Source organism: Penicillium citrinum, assembly GCF_028827155.1.
Source record: "Penicillium citrinum strain IBT 23319 chromosome Unknown utg000010l:1.0-1229701.0:1.0-1230130.0, whole genome shotgun sequence".
In the NCBI taxonomy this organism is placed as follows: Eukaryota; Fungi; Ascomycota; class Eurotiomycetes; order Eurotiales; family Aspergillaceae; genus Penicillium; species Penicillium citrinum.
Genome location: NW_026622695.1, coordinates 1,169,087 through 1,194,379, shown reverse-complemented (window position 1 = coordinate 1,194,379; position 25,293 = coordinate 1,169,087). Strand labels below are relative to the sequence as shown.

At 48.1% G+C, this 25,293-nt stretch overlaps 9 protein-coding genes across 9 annotated transcripts; 4 read left to right on the top strand and 5 right to left on the bottom strand.

Annotated features, from left to right (window-relative positions):
• Positions 1-7: 7 nt before the first annotated feature.
• On the bottom strand, positions 8-451 carry N7469_011513 (uncharacterized protein; the record flags this gene model as incomplete). The annotated part of the gene is made up of 1 exon (XM_056650418.1): positions 8-451. One exon carries the CDS (start codon positions 449-451, stop codon positions 8-10), a length of 444 nt encoding a protein of 147 aa, XP_056495482.1.
• A 957-nt stretch (positions 452-1,408) lies between these two features.
• Positions 1,409-2,455, bottom strand: N7469_011512 (uncharacterized protein; the record flags this gene model as incomplete). Its single annotated transcript, XM_056650417.1, has 1 exon — positions 1,409-2,455. One exon carries the CDS (start codon positions 2,453-2,455, stop codon positions 1,409-1,411), a length of 1,047 nt encoding a protein of 348 aa, XP_056495481.1.
• Positions 2,456-4,815: 2,360 nt separating this feature from the next.
• On the bottom strand, positions 4,816-5,500 carry nut2 (mediator complex subunit NUT2; the record flags this gene model as incomplete). Its single annotated transcript, XM_056650416.1, has 3 exons — positions 4,816-5,203; positions 5,321-5,417; positions 5,470-5,500. 3 exons carry the CDS (start codon positions 5,498-5,500, stop codon positions 4,816-4,818), a joined length of 516 nt encoding a protein of 171 aa, XP_056495480.1.
• A 559-nt stretch (positions 5,501-6,059) lies between these two features.
• N7469_011510 (putative serine/threonine protein kinase) lies at positions 6,060-9,225 on the bottom strand (the record flags this gene model as incomplete). Its single annotated transcript, XM_056650415.1, has 3 exons — positions 6,060-8,117; positions 8,171-8,268; positions 8,322-9,225. 3 exons carry the CDS (start codon positions 9,223-9,225, stop codon positions 6,060-6,062), a joined length of 3,060 nt encoding a protein of 1,019 aa, XP_056495479.1.
• Positions 9,226-11,289: 2,064 nt separating this feature from the next.
• N7469_011509 (uncharacterized protein) lies at positions 11,290-13,371 on the top strand (the record flags this gene model as incomplete). Its single annotated transcript, XM_056650414.1, has 1 exon — positions 11,290-13,371. The coding sequence occupies one exon, from the start codon at positions 11,290-11,292 to the stop codon at positions 13,369-13,371; it is 2,082 nt and encodes a 693-aa protein (XP_056495478.1).
• A 1,479-nt stretch (positions 13,372-14,850) lies between these two features.
• On the top strand, positions 14,851-16,361 carry N7469_011508 (Cytochrome P450; the record flags this gene model as incomplete). Its single annotated transcript, XM_056650413.1, has 2 exons — positions 14,851-14,959; positions 15,085-16,361. 2 exons carry the CDS (start codon positions 14,851-14,853, stop codon positions 16,359-16,361), a joined length of 1,386 nt encoding a protein of 461 aa, XP_056495477.1.
• An 878-nt stretch (positions 16,362-17,239) lies between these two features.
• Positions 17,240-19,466, bottom strand: N7469_011507 (DnaJ and TPR domain protein; the record flags this gene model as incomplete). Its single annotated transcript, XM_056650412.1, has 3 exons — positions 17,240-17,516; positions 17,574-18,735; positions 18,875-19,466. 3 exons carry the CDS (start codon positions 19,464-19,466, stop codon positions 17,240-17,242), a joined length of 2,031 nt encoding a protein of 676 aa, XP_056495476.1.
• A 1,661-nt stretch (positions 19,467-21,127) lies between these two features.
• N7469_011506 (uncharacterized protein) lies at positions 21,128-21,411 on the top strand (the record flags this gene model as incomplete). The annotated part of the gene is made up of 2 exons (XM_056650411.1): positions 21,128-21,333; positions 21,357-21,411. 2 exons carry the CDS (start codon positions 21,128-21,130, stop codon positions 21,409-21,411), a joined length of 261 nt encoding a protein of 86 aa, XP_056495475.1.
• Positions 21,412-24,574: 3,163 nt separating this feature from the next.
• N7469_011505 (uncharacterized protein) lies at positions 24,575-25,090 on the top strand (the record flags this gene model as incomplete). Its single annotated transcript, XM_056650410.1, has 2 exons — positions 24,575-24,744; positions 24,772-25,090. The coding sequence occupies 2 exons, from the start codon at positions 24,575-24,577 to the stop codon at positions 25,088-25,090; spliced, it is 489 nt and encodes a 162-aa protein (XP_056495474.1).
• Between the last annotated feature and the right edge of the window lie 203 nt (positions 25,091-25,293).

Sequence of the window (25,293 nt, the reverse complement as noted above, 5' to 3'; positions counted from 1 at the left end):
GAGAGGGTCAAGTCTCCCAATGCCAACAATAAACTCCCATTCCAAACAAAATACACGCGCCTCCACCAAGTGTTGCAACCGCCTCAATCGGCAATGTCCCATCTAGATAACACCATAATACCATTATAACATCCAGTGTGTCCACAACTACCCCAGAGATCAAAGCTAATCTCATAACACTATTGTCCGAGTGTCCTGCTCTGTCTTCACTATTCAAAAGTGGACTTTGCTCAACCGGATTGGTCACCTTGTCTTTGCGAAGCGTAGAAGATTGTCGGCGATAGGTATAGTATAGTAAAGCGCCCAATACGAGATCGCGGTTCCCAGCCATCTTACAGCCAATTGCGGCTTCAGGACTAAATGGCATAACGAATACAGAAGCAAAGGGTCCTGGGACGGTCAGGAAGCCAAGGCCTACAGCCATGCGTGAAATGGACAGGAGATTTTGCATAGTTGCAAATTTTTGAGAGAGACTCGCTTCTTTATGAAAGAGTAGGGGTGACTTAGATGAATTTTTGCCAGAGCTTTCATCTATCTAGTAGATTAGTTGGTTGATATAGTTCACCAGTGGACTTTGCATAACGTTATGTTAACTGCTTCGAGCCACATATACAAGTGCACCAGTAAACGTTAGGTTGATCTGAGCGTGGATACAACGTAGATACAAGCAGAACACACGATCATATCAGCTCATCAAGTACTAATATGCGTCGTTTTACTGTGACTGTGCAGTCATAGGTAGGTAGGAGTAGCATTTCAACTAGCCCATCAGAAGGGAATCCCTCACACTTCAAATACTTGTAAATCTATACCGACCTCGACAAACCCCTGGTTATGGATAGTCAATCGAAGGCTCTCGGGTTTCGGGATCAGATACAGAGGTTCACAGTACTGTTCCTTCAGTGTATTCTACAAAAATGGCCTGGATGTGAGTTTGTTATTTTGATTTGTGTTTGTTCATATTTGAAACGAGTCCGTAGACAAAATCACGCTTTCTATGTACAAGAAGCAGTTATATGTTCAACTTGATCCCGAGACTCGTCACTCGCCCAAGAGGGAGCATATCGTATTCAGGTATACAATGAATGGCAAAAGCCGGGATCAGAAGGCCGAGCGCAATACCTGGGAGTGAGACAAATATACCGATGCACTCGAATTTTCCTGGCCTCGGTACATGGATATGTCTGCACCCGGTATAGGGAATGCATCGTGATAGGATATCACAGGTATGTATGCGTATCTCGTAAGTCGTAAGTCATCAAGGAATGAAATGACGAGTATAATGTATGGGAAGGCAACCAACGTAGGTTTGGCTGCCAATGGACGAGGGCAGGGTTTCATCCTGGCTTTTCGGACAGTCTTGCTGGTTTCCTTTGGTACTGGCACCAGGGGTTCGAGAAGTCGATTGTCATGTGGTCGTCGTGATGGGCGATGCGTGTCTCTGAACTCCACGAATTCGAGATTTCGGAGGAACCATGCAGGTCGGCCGGGGAGAATGTTCGAACATGGCTATGGAAATGGCATCCGCATCCATCCAAGAGGGTCTGTGAGTGCGACTGGTATTATGTGTTTCAGCGGTTGGAGCGTGGGTCAGGTCCGAGGTGACACGGGTTGCATCGACGAAATCGGGGAGCTCGCGAGGAACGGAGAAGGATTCAGGTTTCCAGACGTGGTTGTGAACGAGGTGGATCAGTTTACCGAGGACAGCGAACTCAAGCTTAAGCTTGATACTATAGACGGCCCCTTTGAGCATGGTCTCCATGATGTAATAGTCCCGATACTCAGCAACCAGCAGGCCGACGTCCATGACGATAATAAGTAAGTTGATGATAATAAGTTGATATTGAATTTTGCGCTTAGTTTGGTCCATGTCGAGGTGAATCATGCGTACTGTTTCCCAAATGTACAGGCCTGAGATGATGAACTCTTGCAAACAGAAGCCAGTCATTTGAATTTTTTCCATAACATTGTATCCATTGATATAGGGTTGCGCATCGTCTCCCGCAAGGTTGCTGCCATAGGTTAGGACGGTAGTGGGCAAATGTAAGCAGACAGCGTTAACCAATATCATGGTCAAAACGCGCCGAAGGATGCGCTGGTTGGAAAGGACCAAATGTAGACGAGAGTACAAGACAATAGACTGGCCAGTCACCATGCTCCACCATCCGATGGTGAGAAATGTAACTGACAGCCATGTAGCGGAGGTCAAATCGAAGAACTTTAATAGAAAGCCGAGTGAGTAAGGGATCAAGCCGACAGCACAAGAAACGATCAAGCTCCAGAAGTAGAGACCACGATACTGGGCGAAAGTCACGAATATGAGAATGATCAGTTCGAAGGCGTTATACCAAGTTACGCCAGCTAGTGTCGCGATAGTGATCTTCATTCCCAAAGAAGTGTTGGTACCAGTAATGCCGCCGGTGATACCTTCGCCGGCGGCGGTGATGTTCGCCATGGTGGTTGTCAGGGAGAATAGGGCATGGTTAGGTGGGGAAAGGAAGCAGCAGCAGCAGAAGCAGCAGCAGCAGCAGGTGAGAAAAGATGATTCATATGGGGGCGCTTTTGGGGGGGGGGGGGAGGCTTGGGGCTTGGCTTTTGCCTCAAGTTGGGACTGGACGATAGTATGGAGTGGGGGGTGAGTCGATCATGTAGTGGCTGACTGGGGACTCTGGGGCAAGCCGTCAAAGCGAGTCAAAGAGATCGGGAAACGCCCGACAAAGGACGGGGTGGACCGGGGAGATGTGGGATGTTTAGCGAAGGATTCGATCCCTGCGCCTGGGGTGGTCATTATTGGTTACTATTCTTGGGCCGTGCGATAGACAGTTCGACTGGTAATAACCGCAGAAGGATGTAAATGTGATGCGTTACCCAGCTGGGGGTTTCATTTTGAAATGCACTTCATTGATATATGTACATAAATTGGACCACGTTGACGGGATAAAAGGGGCTTGTATGTGAGGGAGTACAAAGAAAAAAAAAACTTAAGGATTTCCCCTTTGAAGCATCTTTTTGGATGCCCCGGAGTGGGTCAGGGGCAACTTGGGAAGGAGCAAGCTGTAGGGTGTGACAGGAGGAAGGAACGACGGAGGGTGTACGGTACACAATACAGGATACAATTCGAGTGGAGGCGGCAGGAGCGACCCAGAGACTCGGTAGATAGTAACTGCCAACCCAACTACGGAAGTCTAGATACAGTCTGGATTGTACATGTGACTCTCTCTCATATGTACTGTACACTCCTTATATTTCACACTCATTATTCAATTAATTGCTAAGTATATATACACATCGCTACGAATGTAGGTATATCAGGGTATGTCAGAAGACAAAGAGCATTGGTCGCCTACAACCACTCGGTATGTGCTGTTCACCTGCACAACCCGGGGATCCCCAGTTCCATCCAGTCCCTCACTAAACCCCTAAATGCGGGCAAGCGCCGGCAAAGCGAGCAACCTAGTGGATGCAAAAGGTCGGCAAGTTTCGGTGTGCAGGTGCAGGACGATCAGAGGCTCTGCAAAGTCATCACACCGGGAATAGCAAATAACAATATTATGACATTGTGCTCTGGATGGAGTATTCGGTACGACATTGTCCATATGTTTGTACAGCAAAGTTATGTACGGGGGTGGACACCAAAGGTGGATGGACCGAGTCATCGCCTCCACACGAGCTGCCCACTTATTCTGTACTCCAGACTGTACGAGAGCACGGTCAGCACGGTCGCTTTCATCATAGCTTTCAATACGGCATTCGATCCTGTGCCCTGGTCTGAAACATATTCACTCGATCTTCACTCGCGCTATTCCAGCCCAGGCCACCAGGTTACCAAAGACTCGGTGAAAGAATCTCACGGTCAACGGTCCATTAATCAGGGCTCCGTCCAGTAAGATCTGCTTGTATGGGTCCAGGCGGACTGGCACCGACGTAACGGGTATTGATGGAGAACGTGACATACAGGGTTAATAGTCTGTGCTTCCAGTTCATAGTCAAAGCAGAGTAGAAGAAGATTTTTAGACATAGATATCAGTGAAATGGTTCATAAATTAATGGATATGCATTGGCCATGTTGTTTGTAGAACCCTAGAATATGCCACGACATACCCTAGTACAGTGGTACTGTTAGGCTATGGAGTACCTAGGTCACACGTGGGATTTCACTTCATATCGGCAATTGAAGGGCCGTCATCAAACTCAACTCAAAAGAAACACCGCGGCGCCTCGCTAAAACTCAAAGAACTCCGAAATACTAAACAAAGATAACAAGAATCTTGAAGCTACCCCGGAAAAGCCCGGTTCAACCTTCACGCCCCATTTCCACTTTTGGCACCATATTCTCAGGCTAACCTCGTATCCATTCAGGATCCGTTCAGGCCCGCAGAAATGGCGCAAAGTGTATCCGGCCCCCAAACAACGACATCATTCTATACCAACCAAGAAATTCTCCGTATTCCGGTGGCCTTACAGCAAATCGGCATCATTATGAAGTCAGAAAATGATCCGATCCATGTGTACTATGTACCATGATCATGCCGATGTCCATTTCCCACATGAGGCTCCCCGAAGCAAATGCCCATCGCCCCAGAATAGCCAGGCTTCAGATCAAGTACCCCGTATTCAGTAGACATAGCCGGATGTAGCGCATATACTTGCAAGGCGGGCCATCATTAGGCACAAGTCAACGAGTGAAAATGCCTCCAAAAATGTCTCACATCGCCACATGTCTTTCCGGTGTATCTGTAGATCATAGCCTAGCCCATTTCCTGTCCCGTCAGAACTACCGACAGAGAGCGGAAAAGGAACGCCCTCGGGCTTTTCTCAAGCAGAGTTGGAATTAGGATTGGAATTAGATTCGCCGGCTCCCCCCGTCACCGCAACAACGCGATCGACCTCACCCGCGCATTCAGGCATAGCACTGCGCATCTCGCGCGCCAATACATCCCGGAATGCGGCGAAGGCCTCTTGTTTCCCTTTTAAATCTTGATTCCCGCGCTGAACCAGTTCGACGAATTCTCGAGTGTAGATATCTGGGTTGCGCGAGCTGTCAACGTAGTCAATTATTTCCGGGGGTAGTTGAATGCTAGCGAGACGGGGGTTTGAGGGGTCGGTGTTGGAGTTTGCATCTTGATCTGAGTCTGTGGTGCTATTATCTGGTGAGGGTTGGGTGTGTGTTGAGAGGGTGTTTAGGGTGAGGGTGAGGTTTTTGCTGTTTCCGATTTGGTTAGCTTGGTCTTTTCTTCTCGACAAGAGATTCAGATAGGAAAGCAGGAAGGTATAATGATATATTGTTTAGTGAACTATCTGTTGCTTGGTTGCGACGTACATTTTCCGGACCAGCTCTTGTTGCGTTTCTGGGCCTAGGTATCCGTGAACGGCAGATTGAATCTCGAAGAGGTGCTGGATGACATCTTTCAGGTCATCTGCAAGCTGTCAGTTATGGTCTCTGTATTCCATTATGTTTAGCGCACCCACCATCGACCGTATTCAGCAGGACTGGAGCCATGATTACTGCGTGACTTGCGCTGAATGAATGTAGTGAGGTTCTTGGATGACGGGAGAGCGGTGTGGAAGTTCAGGCGGAGTAAAGGAATGGTAGATACTGTGACATTAGTTTGAAACCAGGCTTCTCTCTGCGATTCTCTCTGCCACATCAAATCATGGAAGTCATATTAGAAGAGGAAAGCGGTATGGTCTCTTAACAGTGGGCGGTAGTCAAAAGCGGTCAGCGGGGGGTTTCAAACTCATGTTGCACCACGGTCTGTTCAAACATGCCGCGAATCTGCACCGGGGAAGTAAAGTAGATGCAACAGGTACAACTTGAATTGAGAAATCGGTAAATAAATTGACCTCCCTACATTATACGTGTGTGTTACCGTGCTGTACCTAATTTATGCTTGCGTACAAAGTAAGGGATGTGTAGATGGTTCGCTTCAATGAGGAATACCTCCTGTCATATGTCACTGTCTATGTTTATGCACACCTCCGATTCAAATACAGATCACCAAGTAATACACGCTAATATCACGGCATTATTACACCAAAATAAAACAGCCGTCTAGGCGTTACACTTCCCGCGTCTTCAACTTGGGGAACTTGGGGATTTCAATCTCCGTCTCCATCTCAATTCCAGAGAGACTGGGGAACCGCCGGCTGAAGTTCGCTTCCCAGTCCTCACCCGGGCTGGCTGGGTTTGGTTGAAAAGATGGGCTGCGATCATTGCTGGCACTGGTGCCAGGCGTAGGTACATCCGAAACCCCTACACGTAAGTTCTTGGGCTTGGGCGGCGCAGCCGGTGGTGCGGCAGACCGAGATGGAGGGCGCGGGCCAGACGAATATCCGGTCGAGGCAGATGTCACGGTCCGAGGCAAGCCTGCAGGAGCACTGGCCCCCTCGCGGCGGTCTGGAAGAGGGCCAGCTCCTTCACGGGAACCATAGGCAGGTCCCGGTGTTCGAGACATGGGGATTTTGTTCGGCATAGGCTGTACATCTCCCTGATTTGCCGGCAAAACAGGGGATTCAGTATACTTGCCATAGCCGGACGCGGTTTTCGGTGCGACGGCAGGCTTGTTCGTCTCACCAAGGAATGTCTGCACTCGGTTCTGGATAGCCCGAGATCGGTGCACTTCAACGCCTCCTTTCCCACCATCGTTCTCGGCGACCCGGCGCCGGTACTCGGCCGCAGCATTGGCCACGCGTTTTTCCTCCTGGGAAAGACGGCGACGCTCTAGCTCGCGGCGCATCTCCGGTGGGATATCTTCTCGGTCCAAATCATCCAGGACAGCGTCCTCGTATGGCTCCGCATCATCGTTTGTGGCTTCAGTATCACTCATGAGGCTTGTTCGGGGTGCCTCTTCCGATGCGGGAGTCGTACCGGACTTTTCCTGGTTACTGGTGCTCTCGAACCGACGGAAAGCATCACCAAAGCGACCTGCGAATAGGTTTTTACTACCTGACAGCGAAAGTGAGGACAGGCTGGTACGTTTGCTGTGCTTAGCACCACTGCTAGACCGCTTCTCTCGCTTGCGATTGTTTTCCTCCTCCTCCTTCGCTCGGAGGTAATCCATATCCGAAGAAATATTGGCTTGGTCATACTCGCGGTCCATTTCGGTTCTGGTTGCCCGCAATGGGGCGCCACCTTCATACTGTGATAAATCTATCGATGACCTCGATGCCTCTGGCTCTCGTGCCGAGTATCCTGCCTGCACCGACACTGGGCGAGCCTTAGCAATAGCAGACTTGGATCTGCCTACGGGATCATTCGCATCCAGGGCCGATGGTCTTCTGAGAGCCTCCATGGAGGGGCGTGCGGAGTTGGAAACATTCGACAAATGATCAGAGGACAGTCGTGGGCTTGTTTCGGGCCGCAAGCTTGACGATGGAGGAGAAGGAGCCTTTTTCTGTTCTTCTTGCGTCCAGGGCTGACTTGAAGGACGATCTTGATCAGATGCTGGGAATCGATAGATCGGACGGCTGGAAAAAGAAGGTTCTTGCAAACGCGGTGTCTGAGCGGGCGAAGTCATAGTGCCAGTAGATACCATCACAGGCCGCTTAGGAGTGGGCTGATATAGCGGGGTGGGTTGCCTGGCAGATGCCTCCTGAGACTGGCGAACAGGCGAAACCTGTGATTGTCGATTGGAAGAAGGCTCATGCCGCGTTGGACGTTCGGGGGAGGATTGGCGAGCAAAGGCTTGGTCAGCCAAGGCATTCGTGAGCCTCTGGGAGAGCTCTTGATCATCGGACTTGTCGTTCGTTGTCGCTTCGAAATCAAACTTGTCACCCTTCTCGTGAAGAATGTCAAACTGATCCAAAGTAGGGAAACGCTTTGAAAGCTCATCAGCCTTTCTGTTACGGGCTGCCGCTCCTCCATCAAGAGCGGCGAACGGATCATTAGAAGCGGCATCTTTGGAGTTACCCCGGTATGGGGAGGGGCTTGCTTTGGCGGAATCGTGTGATGATTGAGGTTTTCCTGGTCGTCCTCTCCGCATAGGTGCGATTTCGGGAATAACTCTAGTCTCTTCGACTGGAGGCGAGTAAACTGCTCCTACCGGAGGAGCATCAGTTGGAGTTGGCGGCAACTCTTGATTCTTTCGTGCCTCGGAAGCCGTTCGATTAGAGTAGATCTATCTAGAATCAGCAGAAGCACACACAGCGGTAGCTCGAATATACGACGTACATCACGAATTGGAACTTCCTTGCCCTGCATGTGACAGACTTCTCGCACCACTTCATATATATTAGGACGCTTTTGCGGGTTCTCTCTCAGCATCGAAGCTGTGCCTGGTCAGTAAAGTTTTCATCAACCCAGAGCCCTCCTCTGCACTTACCAATTAACATTTTCAATCGATCCGAAAACCGGGGGTATGAGGGATATTTGAAACTGGCGTTGAGGATGGCCATCTGACCGACCTCCTCAAAAGGAGTTGTATAATAACATAGTTTGTACAAGAGCACACCAAGGGCCCAGATATCACTCTTTTCGTCAATCGGTTGTTTCCGATATACATCGATCATCTCCGGACTGCGATATTGCAACGTCGTGTGCCGCTGCACATCGTCTTCGATTAATCGGCCCTCGGCGGCGGAGGTCGCTGCCGGACGAGGAGGAGCAGAGGATCCAAAATCGCAAAGCTTGTAGATGGCCGAACTGCCCTTGCCTGAGATGAGAACGTTCTCCACCTTCAAGTCGCGATGTAGCAGAGGCGGTTTCAAATAGTGCATACAGGCGACGCCCTCAGCGCAATCCGAGAAGATCTTGATGATCTCTGGTTCCGTCAAACGGTTCTGCAATCGAGTATTCATAAAATCAATGAGACCGCCACCCCCGCAGAACTCCATGAGCAGAAAGACCTCATACCCTCCCCCGTTAAGCTGAGAGGCATGAGAATCAATGTATTTCACGATATGCCGGTGTCCCTTCAACTTCTTCATGGTTTCAACCTCGGTGCGCATGTTCGCCAGGGCCGACTTATCGGGGACAGCCACCCGCTTCAGTACCGCTGTCTCCGTGCCATTGACCGGCTTGGGCAACCGCACCACGTATACATGAGCAAAGCCACCCTCGGACAGGTATTTCTCTATCACCACTCGATGACTCCCCACTTGGACCTTAGTCCCGGGGAGAAAAGTCCCCGCGGGTGCGTTCACAGCGGCGACCGGATTGTAAGCGGGGAATTGGCGTGAGGCGGCGTGGCTCTGGTGAGCTTGGCGAGAGGAATGAAAGGATGACATGGTGGTCGAAATGCCCTAGACGGGCAGGGAGGGGTTGAATCGGGGAGTCTATGAGCTATTGACACGGCATAGGAGTGGGAGAGGGAGTAACTGGGACTGGCTGCCTGGGAATGAGAAAGAGAATGGGGCCAAGAGGACAGTTGGCGTGGAGGCGGAGAAATGAGGGAGAGGGGGTTTGGTAAGTTCGCTTCCAAAAGGTGAGAAAGAGAGAGACAAGATAATGCAGCCTCCACTGAGGTTGCAAGTCAACAAGAACGAGGCAAAGAATGATGGGAATCTTGAGGAGAAGACCCAATCACCGCCTGCGGGTCACGTTGCGGCGCGGCGGTGATGCTCTCCGCCTGGCGCATTCAACCACTACGTAGTGGTTTCATTACTTCTACTTCCTTAGATTCATTCTTCCGGTCATCTTTCCAGGCTGAATGATTGCTGTAAATGGCAGAACTTTTTTGAATACTGATGGCCAGCATGAATCATAATTTAGTCAATCGGTCTTAAATGTCTATTTTAGTTGTCCTGATGCCTACGGTGCCCGAGTGTTCTGGTCAGGGTCCCGCATCTCATGGCTCGGTCATGGGACTACAATGACCCTATCACTACTTCTACACAGCATCAAATGCTCATGACAGGCTTGACATACATATTGACAGCTCGAATAAGCCACCGGATAATGTTGTTGTTACCATGACTCCCATCCGTGATGTCTGGGGGAGTCTCTGCTCGATACATTTGACCGTGCTTCGGCTGAGTACTGTTTGGCTTCGAATACCGCGGACCCACTAAAGTCGAACTATCTTTCCCCAACCGCTTGACCGCAATATCGACAAAGTTATCAATATGGCCTCAGCCTCCACTCTCGACGCTATACGGGATGATCACGGAGGAGTTCCTCGGTCCAGTATATTCTAGTAGGGCTACCTTGACAGGGAAACAGGAGTTTTAGATTCCTTACTCTCCTTTCAGTGGGGGTTTACCAAGAACCATCCCCCAAGAACCAACCCCGTAGGACATCCTCCAGGGTATTGTTGATGAAGGGAGTATGGTTATACTGGATCGCTCCGCTTGTGGCTGATCTTGAGCATTCGACCTCAAATGTGAGCCTTGTTGCCTGAGGTGTCAGAATTTACTATTCATGTGCTGATATAATACAAATTAACCCAAAGAGGTAAAACCATAACAAACATTTTCGACCCTTCAATCATCGAGTTCTGCTTCAACATGCTGAACGCAAAAGGGCAAAAAGAGTAGTATGATTATCCATAAGCCGTAGCTAGTTATCCGCTTTACTTTCTCCATGATGGACGACCCCTCATACCTACGAAGTGCCTCGACCCGAAGCAAGGATGTTCAAATTAGCCGGTCTGGCATCCCTGAATACTGTACCACTTGTCTGTCCCCTCCATTGTCAGTAGGGCTTGCCATCGTGTGGCCTCGGCGGAATTCAGCATTGTTGAAATATCTGATATCCGTGGAATCTACGGGGATATGCGATGGAGAAGTACATAGTATTGGACGCGCCGAGTTGTTTTGATGTGTGATGGCCACGTCTTCACTGCATGGAGCCGCCGATCCTTAGCGGCTCCCACTTCTTTCCCAAACAACTTCCCCCCGTTGCAATCTTCCCTCGTTGTTATCCGACCATCCATCTCTCGGTTGTTCTTCTAAAGATCAACTTGGAGTCTTGGGTTTGGTGAATTTATATATATATACTCGTTTTTGATTTTCCTCGTTCATCTTTCTCCGACAACCCGTTTGATCGGTCTTCCGAGCACTGTACGGCCTAGGGCCTCAGTGCACATCTCTAGTCATAACGAACATGAACTGGCTATTCACATACAATTGCATCGACCATCTGTTCAATTAGTCTCGACCATATCATCGGAATTAAGACACAAGTGGCTCGGGCAGGTCTGGGGTAACTAATCGAAGAAGAGAAATCATTCTCGGCTGCGCGATCATCGTTTGACCGAGTCGCCAGGCCGAGTCGCCAGGCCGAGTCGCAATTTTTTAATATATATATATATCTTCCGAACATTCTCCCTAACGTTCGCGGAATCGCAATGGATGGCCCTCCACCCCCCTCCACCGCCGCATGGCGACAACCCTCATACTACCGAGGGCGAATACCGTAAATCGTCCGATTTACCACCCGGAAACTACGACATCTTCATTGTTCCGCCTCACTCGTCCGGTGGCGGCTTCCTATACCTCCCTTCCCTACAATGCCACCGCAATAGCTTCCTTGCCGGCGCTGCAAGCACTTTGCTTTTAGTTCTGCTATGGTCGGCCGTCGCACCCACCGTCAAGACTTGGTATATGGCTTCCCTCTCCAATGGCGCGGGCGGAATGGGGATGATGGTAATTGGTCTTGGATTGGGTATCGCTGGATGGGCATTTGGAATGTCCCAGTCGGATGGCTCCAAGGGCAACGGTGGAAATAGTGGTGGTGGTCGATTTGGCGGGGGTTTCTCCGGAGGTGCAGGACAAAATGCCAACGGTCAGTCTTCTGGTGCAAACTACAATAATGAGGCCAACTCTGGTGGCAATGGATCAGGTCATCGACAACAAAGAAGTGGAAACTTCGGCGGTGGCCAGAATTATGGAAATCAGCATGCTGGGAACCCAGGCGGTGCCGGCGCACCTCCGAGTGATGAGGATGAGGAGAAAGAGAGGGAAAAGGAGCGTGAGAGAGAAAGGCAGAAGGAAAAGGAAAGGGAGAAGGAGAGAGAAAAGGAAAAAGAACGCCAAAGAGAACAAGAGAAGGAAGATCGGAGAAAAGCCGAACAGCAGCGTGAACGAGAAGAAGCAAAGCGTAAAGAAGAGCTCCGCCGAAAAATGGAGGAGTTCAAGCGCAAACGTGATGCAGAAGCAAAAGAGAAAGAGAGAAAGCGTGAGCGCGAGGCCATGGAAAAGGAACTCAAGGAGCGCAGGGAGCAATTGGAGCGCGAAATGGCCGCTGCTAGAGAAAAAGCCGAGAAAGAAGCACGCGAACGAATGGAAAAGGAGGCTGCTGAGGCCTGCGCAAAGCAGGAGAAAGCCGAAGCTGATGCAAAGGCTGAAGCCGAAAGATTGGCAGCAGAAGCCAAGGAAAAGGCTGCTAAGGAGGCTGCAGAAAAGGAAGCGGCTGCAAAAGAGAAGGCTCAGAAAGAAGCCATGGCCAAATTTGCTGCTCTTAAAGAAGCAGCTGCTAAGCGCTATGCTGAGAAGAAGGCCCAGGAGGCCAAAGGCAAGACCCAACAGCCAGCGAGTCCTGCCAGCGCAACGAGCGCACCCAGAACACCTTCTCCCAAGAAACAACCACCCTTCCAAACGTCAAACACAACCATTGAAGACGATGCGTATTCCTTTCGGCCCTATGATCGTCCTAGACGCCCGTATGGAAAAGCATCTGGATCTGGGTCTGCTTATTCCGAGTCATCGTATGCTCCTTCGCAGTCAACGGCTCGCACAACGCCTCCGCCATCACATCGCAGCTCATATTCTACCAAGGATCCCGATAAGATTGTGATCCAAGGTGTATACCAGTTCAACAATGCATTCATGAAGACGCCAGTTGCTCAGTTGGTCTCTGGGCAGGGTATGGTGACTGACGGCCTTGTCCTGCGGATGACAACCGAAGGTCTTTTCGTTGATGACGACGTTCGAGGTGTTGGTCAGCGCGAATGGGATGTCAAGGCATGGACTTTGAAGCTGGCCGAAGTCTGGTGTCCTCAATTGGGACCCAACAGCCAGCAATCTGCAAAGTCTGGCTCTAACAACCCCTTTTCTTTCCGCCGTGGCGCTTCGGCGCATTCAATGCCTACTAATGAAGAGTCTGATGCCTTCACAGCAAACCTGCTTAAGGTTTGCAAGAACACATGTCGATTGGCATCACCAAGTGCTTGTTTTGCTCGCAGTGCTGCTGCAAGTGGCGGCGGCCCGGTCCAGCCGCCACAAGCAGAGTTTCGGGGCCTGCACATCCTTCGCGCTAGTATTCGCGATCAAGAAGGCCGAAAGTACGTCTTCGTCCTGCAGGACACTGAAGCTTGGAAGCTTGCAATCGGTCTTCAACGTCTGCGGGGTGGAGCCCTTGTCCGTGCTTTAGGGGTCTCAGCCCTTCCTGTCCCGGAGTGCAAGAGTATTCTCGGAGGGTTGGGCTATATTTAAGGGACATTTGAGATATTTCATGGATATCAGAGATATAGGAAATGGCAATTACCGAAGCCATCTTTCTATTTACTTTTCTTTCCATATTGTGCGACTGTTCCTTTGCGTTTTTTATTTTCTTACAACTTCTTTCCATACAACTTCTTTCCATTTTCACATTTCCCCCTTGCATACTTGCGCTTTCTCGAGTTGAGCCTCTTCTCTCATTAGCGGCGGAGTTTGCTATATTCATTCTACCACGGTATATTCATTCGCTTTTTGTCCATGCCTCACCCCACCCCATACTTATTTGAGATTCCCCCGAAATTACTCATGTTTTTGCGCGTTTTTTTTTTTTTTTTTCATGAGTACAGTTGACAAGCACGTGGATGTTGATTGGGGACGTACATAGCATAAGTCATTAATGAATTAGCGACAATCTTTATTGGAATAAACTTGAACTATGCCACTGTAAGACTGCTGAATTACTAGCAGTAGTAAATTTAACCTGGCAAACTTTTGATATCCATGATGTTTGTTCAATATCACTTTACCATTACGAATGAAGATACAGTCATATTCCTGACCTCATGACATAAATCAAAATCTTACCATCCATGCTCCATTCAAGTATCCAATCGGGGGAGCGGAGAAAAATTTGCGCATGAACTGTTGTTCAATGCATGTCCATCTGGGCCGATCACACGGGACAGCTCCACGTTGGACTGAAATACCAGCTGAGTGACTGGTGACTAGCACACTAGTGTATACTCCACAGGATTATTTTGTTCAGTGTTTGACCTCCAGGCGTGACTGATCAAAATGGTACTGGGAGTTTGTCATGTAATTCACCATGGCTGTAAAATGCAATGTATGATGATCCTCGAAGGTAGCACGGGTATAGTGTAGGTACTAGCTGATATGCTTCGTGCTACACTAATGTGCATAAGACGTCTGAGGCAGAAGCACGGCCATATCTAGCCTACGATTGTATACAAAGTCTACAGTATAGGATCAAGTTATGCTGCATGACCACATAGCTTAAAAATCAACACTAGAGACTGCATATAGTAAGGTCAGAAATGTATATGACCTGCTCAGGCTCTCTATGCTGGGATCCTCATGGATATCAAGTGGAGAGACTTGATGTGAATATCTATGCAAGATTACCAATGAGGATTCGATCAACGTCGCTTGTAATTACCCAGTTAAAAGAGCCAATCTTAGTTCGCCGCTTTGCAATACTGGTGCTCATTCTGCATAATTCGACGTCAATACGTGACCTTTCTTCAACTTAGAGCTCGACATAGCTCAGCAAAGCCACTGGTCCTTTTGCATAGCTGAAGATATTGGCGTGGAGTTGGCATATTTAATAAAGACAAAGGACCCCCCCCCCCCCGGGCTGCTGAGATCTTTTCTTTTAAATCTTGGCAACTAGACCAGATTCTCGAATTACATATCCTTACTAGCACGAGACACATATAATTTGAATCCTCAAGGATGTCGTCTGAGCTTCCTCATCCTCCAGGTGTTCCTATCCTTGGGAATATCTTCGATGTCGACCCAAAAGACACATGGAATTCACTGATTAAAATCTCCAAACAATACGGTATCTACACGCTCTTTTACACCCAGCTCCCCTTAATATAATATGCACCGAATCCGCTCAGCACTCTTCTACAGAGCACAAGTGTTTAAAGTATAACAACTAACTCAATTTAATTCAAACCACAGGTCCAATCTGCAAAATCAATGTCCTAGGTAAACAACTCGTCTTCATCAGCAATGTCGCCCTCCTCAACGAAATCTGCGATGAGCGCCGTTTCCGAAAATGCGTCACAGGCCCCATCGTCGTGATGCGCGACCTTGCAAATGACTGTCTCTTCACTGCATATCACGATGAAAAGATCTGGGATATTACCCATCGCATCATGAAGCCCTACGTTAGCTCAGCGACTGTCAGTACAGAAACTACTTTCGCAGACATGGCAACCGTAATCCCAGATCTCACGAAGAAATGGACAAGTAGTCCGCAAAAGCGTGTGTTATTTGCAAACGATCTAGCTCGTCTCCTTATGACTTCCGTCATACAATCTTTCTACAATCAACGAATTCACGTCCTTGATTCCGAAGAGTCCCCACCCCTCATCGAAGCTTGGGAATCAATCACACAAGAAGCAATGCTTCGTCCTACCCGTCCAAAACTGCTCACTTGGCTCTTTCACCAGGGGAAGTTTGCAAAGGACATTCAACTCATGCGTCAATTCGCAGAGAACATCGTCAAGACTAGACGAGAGAACCCATCACAAGATCGAGATGATCTCCTCCACGCCCTCCTCCACAACTCCGACCCCGTCACAGGCGAGAAATTAAACGAAACTCGCATCATCGACGAAGTAGTTACAATGTTCATTGGAGCCGCAACATCCGCCAACCTCGTCACATACGCTATATACTACCTCCTCCTCAATCCGGAAAAATTAGCCAACGCCAGATCTGAGATCGACTCAATCGTCAATGGCACAGACCAGATCGAACTAGCGCATTTAAACAAACTATCATATATCGAAGCGATTATTCGTGAAGCCCTTCGCCTTTCCGCCACAGCACCGGGTTTCAATATCGAACCTATCCCCACTGAATCCAAGGCTCCGATTTTACTTGCTGGAGGCAAGTATCAAATTCCACACAATCAACCCATGATAGTAATTCTGCACACGGTAAATCGAGACCCAGATGTATTTGAGGATCCGGAGGTATTTATACCGGAGCGGATGTTAGGGGAGAAGTGGGATGCTTTGCCGCAGGGTGCGAGGAAAGGGTTTGGAAATGGGAGAAGAGAATGTTTTGGGAAGATGTGGGCGTGGCGATGGTCGATTTTTACACTGGCGAGTATTATTAAAGATGTGGATTTTGAATTTGCGGATTCGAATTATCGATTTACTTCTAATGGGGCTTTTACTGTGAAACCATTGGATTTTTATGGTCTTGTTAGTCCCCGGAAAAGATGAGATAGTACTGGAGTCCAAGGTAAATTCATTTCAAGGCTCGAATTTTATTCTTATACTCTGATTGGTTACTAGCATCCTTTTCTACTATTACTATTACGATGAGAACACTTGAAATATTGGCAAGGTAAATGGCCACTGTTTTCGCAAGGTCATATACTGGTATCACTACAGATTACAATTTGAGAATAGATGAGGCCAATAATGCATGAACATCATCGATTGATCCACAACACCCAAGTGCGGTTTACATCTTTTGTAAATGCAGGCCCAAGCTTCAAATACCAAGAAAAAAAAAGTTGAAACAAGTTAAACCCGAGTAAATAAATATTGTCTTCCAGTAGTGCAACACCAGAAAGCCATGAGAAAAAGCAAGAACGCCTTTGTTTGATGTATGCCCTCTAGCCAGAGGCAACGAGGAAAAGCCCCATGAAACAATGCATCGCGCTAGGAGTAGAAGTCTTTCCCACTCATCACTCATATACAAGGTCAAGGACATCAGTGCAGTAATAAGAGATAAGAGAAGAAAATAAGGAGAAATAGATAGAAAAGAATTTGAGAAAGTTGACGGAAAAAGAGAATCATGAAATAATTCGGAAACAGGGTCTATCGTATGGGAATCATGGGGTGCTTCTCTTGAAGCTAACAATATCATGAGACAGGCTGGATAATGCATTGCTCTTCTTTCAAAGGCACTTCAGCTCTTGTCTTCTGAAGAATGTAGAAAATAGAGAATTCGTGGGATCTGGCCTCTTATTAACTCGGTTGGTAAACCAAGAGGCCTTTGCGAAATCAATTGACTGGATTCGAGCGCGAAGCTCATCATTGATCGCCGTATGGTGGGATGGTGGGTGTATAAGTGTATTTAAGGCTCGGCTTGTTTAGAAGGGGAATCCACCAGGGAATCCACCACCGCCGCCGCGACTCTGACCTCCGAAGGGGTTTCCTCCCGCAGAGGCAAAGCCACCACCGCCGTTCATCATGTTGAAGAGAATGTTGGGGTCGATGTTAACGTGGGTGCCGTTCATACCACCCATGCCACCCATTCCTCCCATACCACCCATACCGCCCATGCCTCCCATACCACCGAAGCCGCCACCGCTGAACATATCGGCAGGGTCCATCAAGTCATCTCCGTTATCATAAGCGGCACGCTTCCTAAAATTGATTGTTAGAATGGTTGAGTTTGATGGAAGACACCTGGATATAACTTACTGAGGATCGATCAAGGTCTCATAGGCCTCGCCAATCTCCTTGAACTTCTCATCACCAGCCTCGCCATCGCGGTTCTTATCGGGATGGTATTGGATAGCCATCTTACGATAGGCCTTCTTAATCTCCTGCTCGGAAGCATCCTTGCCAATCCCAAGGATCTTATAGTAGTCCTTACGCTGGGCTTTCTTCAGCTCAAACTCGGCACGGCGAATTTCTTCTGCGATACCAGCCTCGCCGGGGTTGTTCTCAGCAACACTCTTATAGTCACGAACAGCCTCCTCCCAGTTGTCGTTTCCGGCATGGGCCTTGGCACGGACCTTCATAGCCTTGATATAGCCAGGGTCCAGGCGGAGGGCCTCTGTGCAGTCCTTCACAGCTGACTCGTACTCCTTAAGGCTGTTATAAGCCTGAGCACGGTTCTGCAGAATCTTGGCATTCATATCCTTGTTGGTGGGGTCGACCTCCAAGGCCTGGGAGTAGAGATCGATGGCACGGCGGTAGTCCTTGGCCTTGAAGGCAGCATTGCCCTCATCCTTTGTTCGGCTCAGCTTCTGCACAATACGGAGAAGTTTGATCGCCTGCTTCATATCCGGGTCCAGCCCGAGGCACATCTTCAAGAGCTTGAGCGCCTGGTCAGTCTCACCGGAAGCGTAGAAAGCGCGCGCACGGATCATCATGGCATCCGGGTCTTGACTGTTCTCGCGAAGCAGCTGGATAGCAATATCTTGAGCCTTGCCCAATGAGTTGCTGTTGTTCATCTTCAGTTGCGCCTCAGCGGTCAATAGAGTCCACTTTCGGGGCTCCTTCACAGCCACTCCAAGGCCTTTCCGAGCATTATCCAGGCAGAAGATGGCCATAGAGCCTCCGCGGTCCTCGGCTAGTGTCTCTTCAGCTTGCTTGACGAATTTCAGCATGTTCTCTGCAGGGGCCCGGTCGGTCGCTGTGGCGGGGGGTTCCACTCGAGACAGAACGTCTAGGGCATCATTGGGTCGACCGAGGTTGACCAGGATCTTGGACCATCGGTGCATAATCTTGGGATTGGTGGGGTCCAGTTCGTTGGCTCGCTCAATGTCCTCAAGCGCACTCAGGTAGTTCTTGTCAGACATGTGGGCGGCGGCACGGTTGGACAGGAAAGCGGAGGAGTTGGGGTTAATCTCAAGGGCTGTAGAAAAGTAGCAAGGTGAGCAATGTGCCGTAAATCATAGCTAAGACTCATGGTTTGGTGCGTAATCATTTCGTGGTGTCAAGGGGGAGTGGTAGAAGAAGAAGAAGAAGAAGAAGAAGAAGAAGAAGAAGCATACCCTTGTTGTACTCTTCGATGGCCCGCTTATAGTTGCCATCCTTGAAGAACTTGTTACCGGCCAACTTGAAAGACTCGGCCTCATCCGAAGTACCGGTGGATTTGTGTGGTGGGGGAGTCGGACTGCGCTCCTCGCCATTCACACCATTCTTCATCTGAACATCCTGAGGATCGATATCCATTGAACTGCGCTGGTCCGCCATGGCCGAAAGATGACGATGTAACTCGTCGGGCGGAAGATTTAAAGGATGTAGGTCCTGATCTCGCGAAGATCGGCGAAATTTAAAAGTAGAAGCGGGGTTGGGAGTCGAATTTGACCGACTGTGTGAAAAACGATTTTTGGTAGGAGAAGAAGAGGAAGAAGAAGGCTTGGAGGAGGACTTTTTGGATGGCGAAGTCGACGACTTTTTGGAGGGCGACTTGCGCGCTGCGGAGAAAGAAGAACGAGGAGAATCGGAGAATGGAGAAATCGGAGGTGGAGGAGAATAAGAAGTAGGACGAGACGATGATTTTTCGTGATCCCGATTCTTCTGTTTATCCTTCAGCTTTTCCTTTTCCTTGTCTTTCTTGAAGATGTGGGCGAGTTGGACCATTCGGGGCGGTCGAGGGGGGGGTTTTTTTTTTCTGGTTTTTTCGATCGAAGAAGAACGAAGGCGGTAGAATCTTTGGACTGCGAGAGCGGATAGAAGTATATATCGTAAGTGTATCAGATAGTACTGTATGACTTCAAGGAGTGGTCAATTATCGATGATTGTTGTGATTTTGAATATAATAATATAGATCTGATTTAATGATATTAAGCAGTCTCTGCTCACATTTGAATCATCGAGGGCATGGCAGCTGAAGTAACCTGCCAGGGCAAAAGCAGAACGGAGCAGAACAAGGGCAAAGGGGAGATCAAGTCCAAGTTTCTGGTGGCCCCATTTACTTTATAATACTCTCTCATCCATCTTTTTCTTTCTCTTTCTACTGGTGGACTCGTGCGAATATTCAGAGGCTGGAAAAGAGCTGCTGGTCTGTGTTAGCGCCAGCAAGAGAACTGGAGACATCGAGTCACGAAATTCCTGTCGATGGGGACAATCCTAGAATTCTCATTCACAGTACCATTTTATCTATCATTTATTTGCGAATTCAATCAGTTCATGACAGATTTTTCCCTTTTCCTCCTATACCGGTCAATCCTTTAACTTATCCCAGACCCGAAGAAAAGTCATAAATTCGCGAGGCTTCCCATTGCGGTGGAGAGTGGTGGATCCGATATGCAGTTTGTCTGCTCCAAGACTGGGGGTCAGACCAGTCAAATCTCAGCTAGCCCGCGAAAGAGGAGACAATCTGTCTTATCACCTCGTTACGTGCAGGTCAAAAGTACGTAGAAAGGCAAGGACTTACTGTAAAGAAAAGGAAAAAAAAGAAAAGTGGTGATGAGGATGATGTTATAGAATTGGGATTCCGAAGTCCCTCGCATTGGGGTATTGTAAATAGAACCTAGCTAGAATCACAAGAAAGCAAAAAGAGAAAAAAAAAAATCCAAAATGCGGTGTGGAGAATGTTGTCCAGGACGACCATCTTGCTGCTTCTGTATTTCGACTTTCCCTTTCCCCTGAAAGCTCGGTTTTACTGGTCTTCCCAAACATGGCTGAGTCTATCAAGTCCGACGTTTCACTCGGTCCGCGCCGTCAACACTAGCGCCCGTTTAATATAATCCAGCTGATGAGGTATAAACATGTCACAGTATAGCCAAAAATTTGGGGCTTAGGGGTACCAGCCCGACCTTCAAATCATTTCATGGTTTGTGATATGAGATGCATGTTATTATCGACCCGACAAAGTATCATGCACTCGATGAGCCACTGCACTCCACCGCCCCTCGCCCAGTCGCGTGACATACGTTGGGCTAAAGCCATGACTTTCATAAGGAGGAGGAAGATCGACCCAGTCAATTTCTCTCCCATAGAAGCCGGGATACCCTCCTGGCACCGGCATTCGATCAAGCGGTGATCCTGGCGTTCGATTTTGGTCCCACCAGGGCTCCTCTTGCTGAAAAGGCTCTAGAACCGCCCACCGCTGCTCGGCTTCTCTCCAAACAAGTTGACAACTTTGTGCCCTTCTATTGCGAGATGATTGCCGAGTGGGAGATTGAATGTCTGTGTCAATATTAAAAAGGGGGACTGGATTCGGCACTGGTGATCGAGATCGCTGGTGGAGTGTCGTGGCACGAGGCTCGATGGGAAGTTCCATATGCAAGTCGATGTCCATGTCTATATCCGGGGATGGTGTTCTTCTCCCCCGTTGGGCCGGTGCTCGACGGAGTTGTCCCTCGCTGAGAGAAGACTGGGATCGAAGATTAGGAGATCGGGTATTCGATGGCAATTGTAAAGGTCTTGGCCAGAGTGATGAGGGTGATGCCTCGGGATCTGTCGTTGATGGTCTGGGTGGTAAGGATTGCCATAATCGACTCGGGTGTGTATTGTTATCTGGAGTAGGAGGTTCCGCACTAATCCGATTATTCCTGTGACTCGGTCTGACGATCACCCTTGAGTCCTCAATCGGTGGGCCTTCTAATGAGGATAAATCCATGAGGTGCGGTCGTGAACCCGAGTCCATCCCGAAGTCGGACCGCTGAAGGAATCGACGTCTCGGCACAAGCGAGGATAATGGCATCTGAGCAAGCCAAAGAATGAAGGGCTCCGCATGAAGACGGACTCTGTCAAATATGTGCCAGACCACTGCGTATACTATCTTTGAACACGAAAGATGTGCGCTTTGATAGACAGAAAGTGGATCGTTGTACGAGAGTTCGTATCCATTCCAAACTCAAAGGTTGAAAGGAGAAATGTAAGTACTCACACGACGTCAGTAGATGCCGAGAGAATATGTGGCATGACAAAGAGTTGCGTACAATAGGATGAATAGTCTTGCAAGGGTTGAATGTGGTAGAAATGCCTACTTGAAAGGCCTCTCAGGGCACCATACACCTTAAGCGAGTCATGGAGGCCTAAGTTAAATATTAAAAGGGCGGACATCAGGTTCTAAAAATTTATTCTAAAAAAACACAATTCAGAATCCTTCTTGGGGCCGGAAACCCCGAGGTCCACTGCTGAGATCTTCAAGAATTACTCGACATAAGATATGCTACGCCGTGGCCGGCATGAAGTCAGATACTATCGGGCCCCTCTTTGTGGCAACGCGACTAGCAAAATCTGACCATCTCCATCCACAGTACTTTAACTCATTAGTGGAGAAGCATGTCCTACAGAAAAGTGAAGTTCGAGAGGATGTACGAGCCGCAAGGACCTTGACCTTTGACCAGCTTCAAGTTTCATAGTCATCTAATGTGATAGGGGGGGAATCCCACGGATACTCGGAGGTACTCTTAGGGTAGAGCGAGGAGATCCGGTCCTCTTCCAATGAGGGGTTATGGCCCCTGAGAGTACTGTACGTATATCAATAGTTCAACGGATGTACATTAATTTGTGTAGGCATCGTCTGGTTTGGTATCATCTAGCGCAGCGGTGAAACTCCGTACAAACGCGAACCCGCCAAGGCCTGTCAGTGGACCAACTATTTTTGGCGAACCAATCACAAATGATTTTATCGCGGTTAGTCTACAAATATTTCGGCTTTGAACAAGATTCAAATCGGATGTAAGGCGCGAAGAATAAACGTGGAAAACCATCGAATGTGCTAATTGGGGCCAATCCACTCGCGCAGAGGTAACCTGATTAGGATCAAGTTCGTTTTTGATGATCCCATCGGCTTTTAGCATTCTTATACCATGATGTAATGTAATACAGCTCCTTTTTTTTTTTTGCTGTTCTACATAAGTATTCATATTATGTTCGTCCTGTTCGTGATTTCTGGGGAGATTTGACATTCTTGAAGAAGATGAAACCAATGCTCGTGTCAGTTATAATTAGCAGTGTAGTGTCAAGTCTGACTTAAATGGTAAATGTAGATCGTAATATTAATAAGGCCTCGCGCTCTCCGCAGCGGCTTGGCCGAATGAACACACTTTCGGCCCCTCCACAAAACACAAAACTTGAATTGTGGAAAAGCCCCGGCTGATGTCATTCTCACACCGACAAGCTTGAGATTCTGCATATCTCGCATCTGTACTTGAACAATTCCAAGTATCAAAGCATAAAAGCATTGGTTTTATACTATGCCATCTACTGTATCATCTGCTACTAAATAAAAGCACTACTACCAGTGAACGACAGTCTTAGTACCTTGCACGATCATCAATCTATCGGTGAGTACTATTTACGGCTGGGAAATCTGTCACTTTGCTTGTCAGCCTTATGCATCTACAGTATGGATATTTCAAGTCTGACTTCGCCTCACGCCTTGTGTCGTCGGCACCGAAATCCTATAAAAGTGTTCTGTTTCACGATCCTTCTGGTATGAATGAAGGCTAGTGAGAATAGTAATTAATTCTGTGCTTGCGGAAATGTCCGGGCATTGTTTCGCATACGGTTCCTTGTAGATGAAATGATACATTTCCAATAACAGGAAGGTGAATGACACACACCCACTTGGCATATAATCGATACAGATCTTGTTCGACAAATATCCAAATCTCAAGATATAGTTTCCCAGTTCCGGCCGTCGTGAGAAGAGGTGGCTAATGACTTTTCCACCACACAATCCCATTCAAATCTTCTCCGTGATGCAGTTAATGCCGTGTTGCATAACAACAAATGCATTTTTGCGAATGAGTTATCGCAAATTGCGCAGTCACTCGCTATTTGGATGGTCATTATTAGAAAAGAGAAAGCGACTTATGATACATTGAACAAATTCTTGTTTGATCGGACGCAAACAATACTCATCGCCGAAGCATGATGCCCGACAGACTCTCTCATCTCAATTAAGTCCACTCTTCAAACTGTCGACCATCGCACCGGAGCCTCCCCTACTGTTCTCAACCAACTCCAAACTAATAGAATTCCACCAACCTATATTCGGACCAACAAATTCACGGAAGCATTTCAGACTATCGTGAATGCTTACCGTATTCCGAGCTATTCTGAGGTCAATCCAGGAATTTACATGATTGTGACTTTTCCATTCCTTTCCGCTGTCATGTTTGGTGATTTTGGACATGGTGCTTTGATGACTATGGTCGCTGCTGCAATGATCTTCTGGGAACAGAAATTACAACGAACCAAACTTGATGATCATTCTACGAACGATACATCATGTTAATGATGGGTCTGTTTTCTATGTATACGGGTCTTATATACAGTAAAATATTCTCCAGATCCTTCACTCTGTTCTCCAGTCAATGGAAATGACCTGAAGATATTATTGATTCCCCAAACTGTTGAAGCGTCATTGAAAGAAGACTACCGTTATCCGATAGGTCTAGACTGAACTGGCATGGGGCAGAGAATTCACAGCTATTTTCCAACAGTATGAAAATGAAGATGGGTATTATTCTCGGTTGGGCTCATGTGAGTTTTGACCTGGAAGTATGTTCAATGTAAACGCCAGCCAACAATCTTGAAGATGACCTACGCTTTCTGTCTCCAGTACGTGAATGAGCGCCACTTTAAGTCCAAGGTTGATATTTGGGGTATCGTTATCCCGGCTATGCTGTTTTACCAATCCATATTTCGGTGCCTTGTTATTACTGTCATCTACAAATGGTCTGTGGATTGGCATGGCCGTGGAGAGAGTCCCCCCTAGTCTTTTCAACATGTTAATCTTCATGTTTCTGAGCCCCGGTACAGTCCAAGAACAACTATATCCATATCAGGGAACAGTACAAGTGTTGTTGCTCGTCATTGCTGCAATCCAGGTGCCTATTATGCTCTTGTTCAAACCACTATATCTTCGTCGGGAGCACAACCGTGCCGGCAGCCTAGGGTACCGCAGCCTTAATGACTGAACTAGCGCCGACGCTCCGGAAGATGACAATCACTTGAGCGAAGATATTAGCGGAACTCGAATCTGCATGGCTGGTGATTGTGATGCCATGGTGATGATGACCCAAGATATCTCTGATATTGACGACCCTGGAGAGTTTGACTTCTTCGATATCATGATTCACCAGGTCATTCATACTATCGAGTTCTGCCTTAACTGTATCTCACACACTGCGTCCTACCTGCGTCTTTGGGCCCTTTCCCTGGCCCACCAGCACCTTTCAATTGTACTTTGGACCATGACTCTCGGCGCTGCCTTCAAGAAGAGAGCCCCAGAAGTCGAGTGATAATGATTGTAATCAATTTTTACCTGTGGTTTACTCTTTCTGTTAGCATTCTATGTGTTATGGAAGGAACAAGTGCTATGTTGCATTCGATGTGGTTGCATTGGATCGAGGTGATGAGCAAGCATTCTATTGGTGAGGGTACACTCTTCTCGCCATTCAGCTTCAACGCCATTCTTGAGGAAGACCCTGCAGCGAAAGATTGA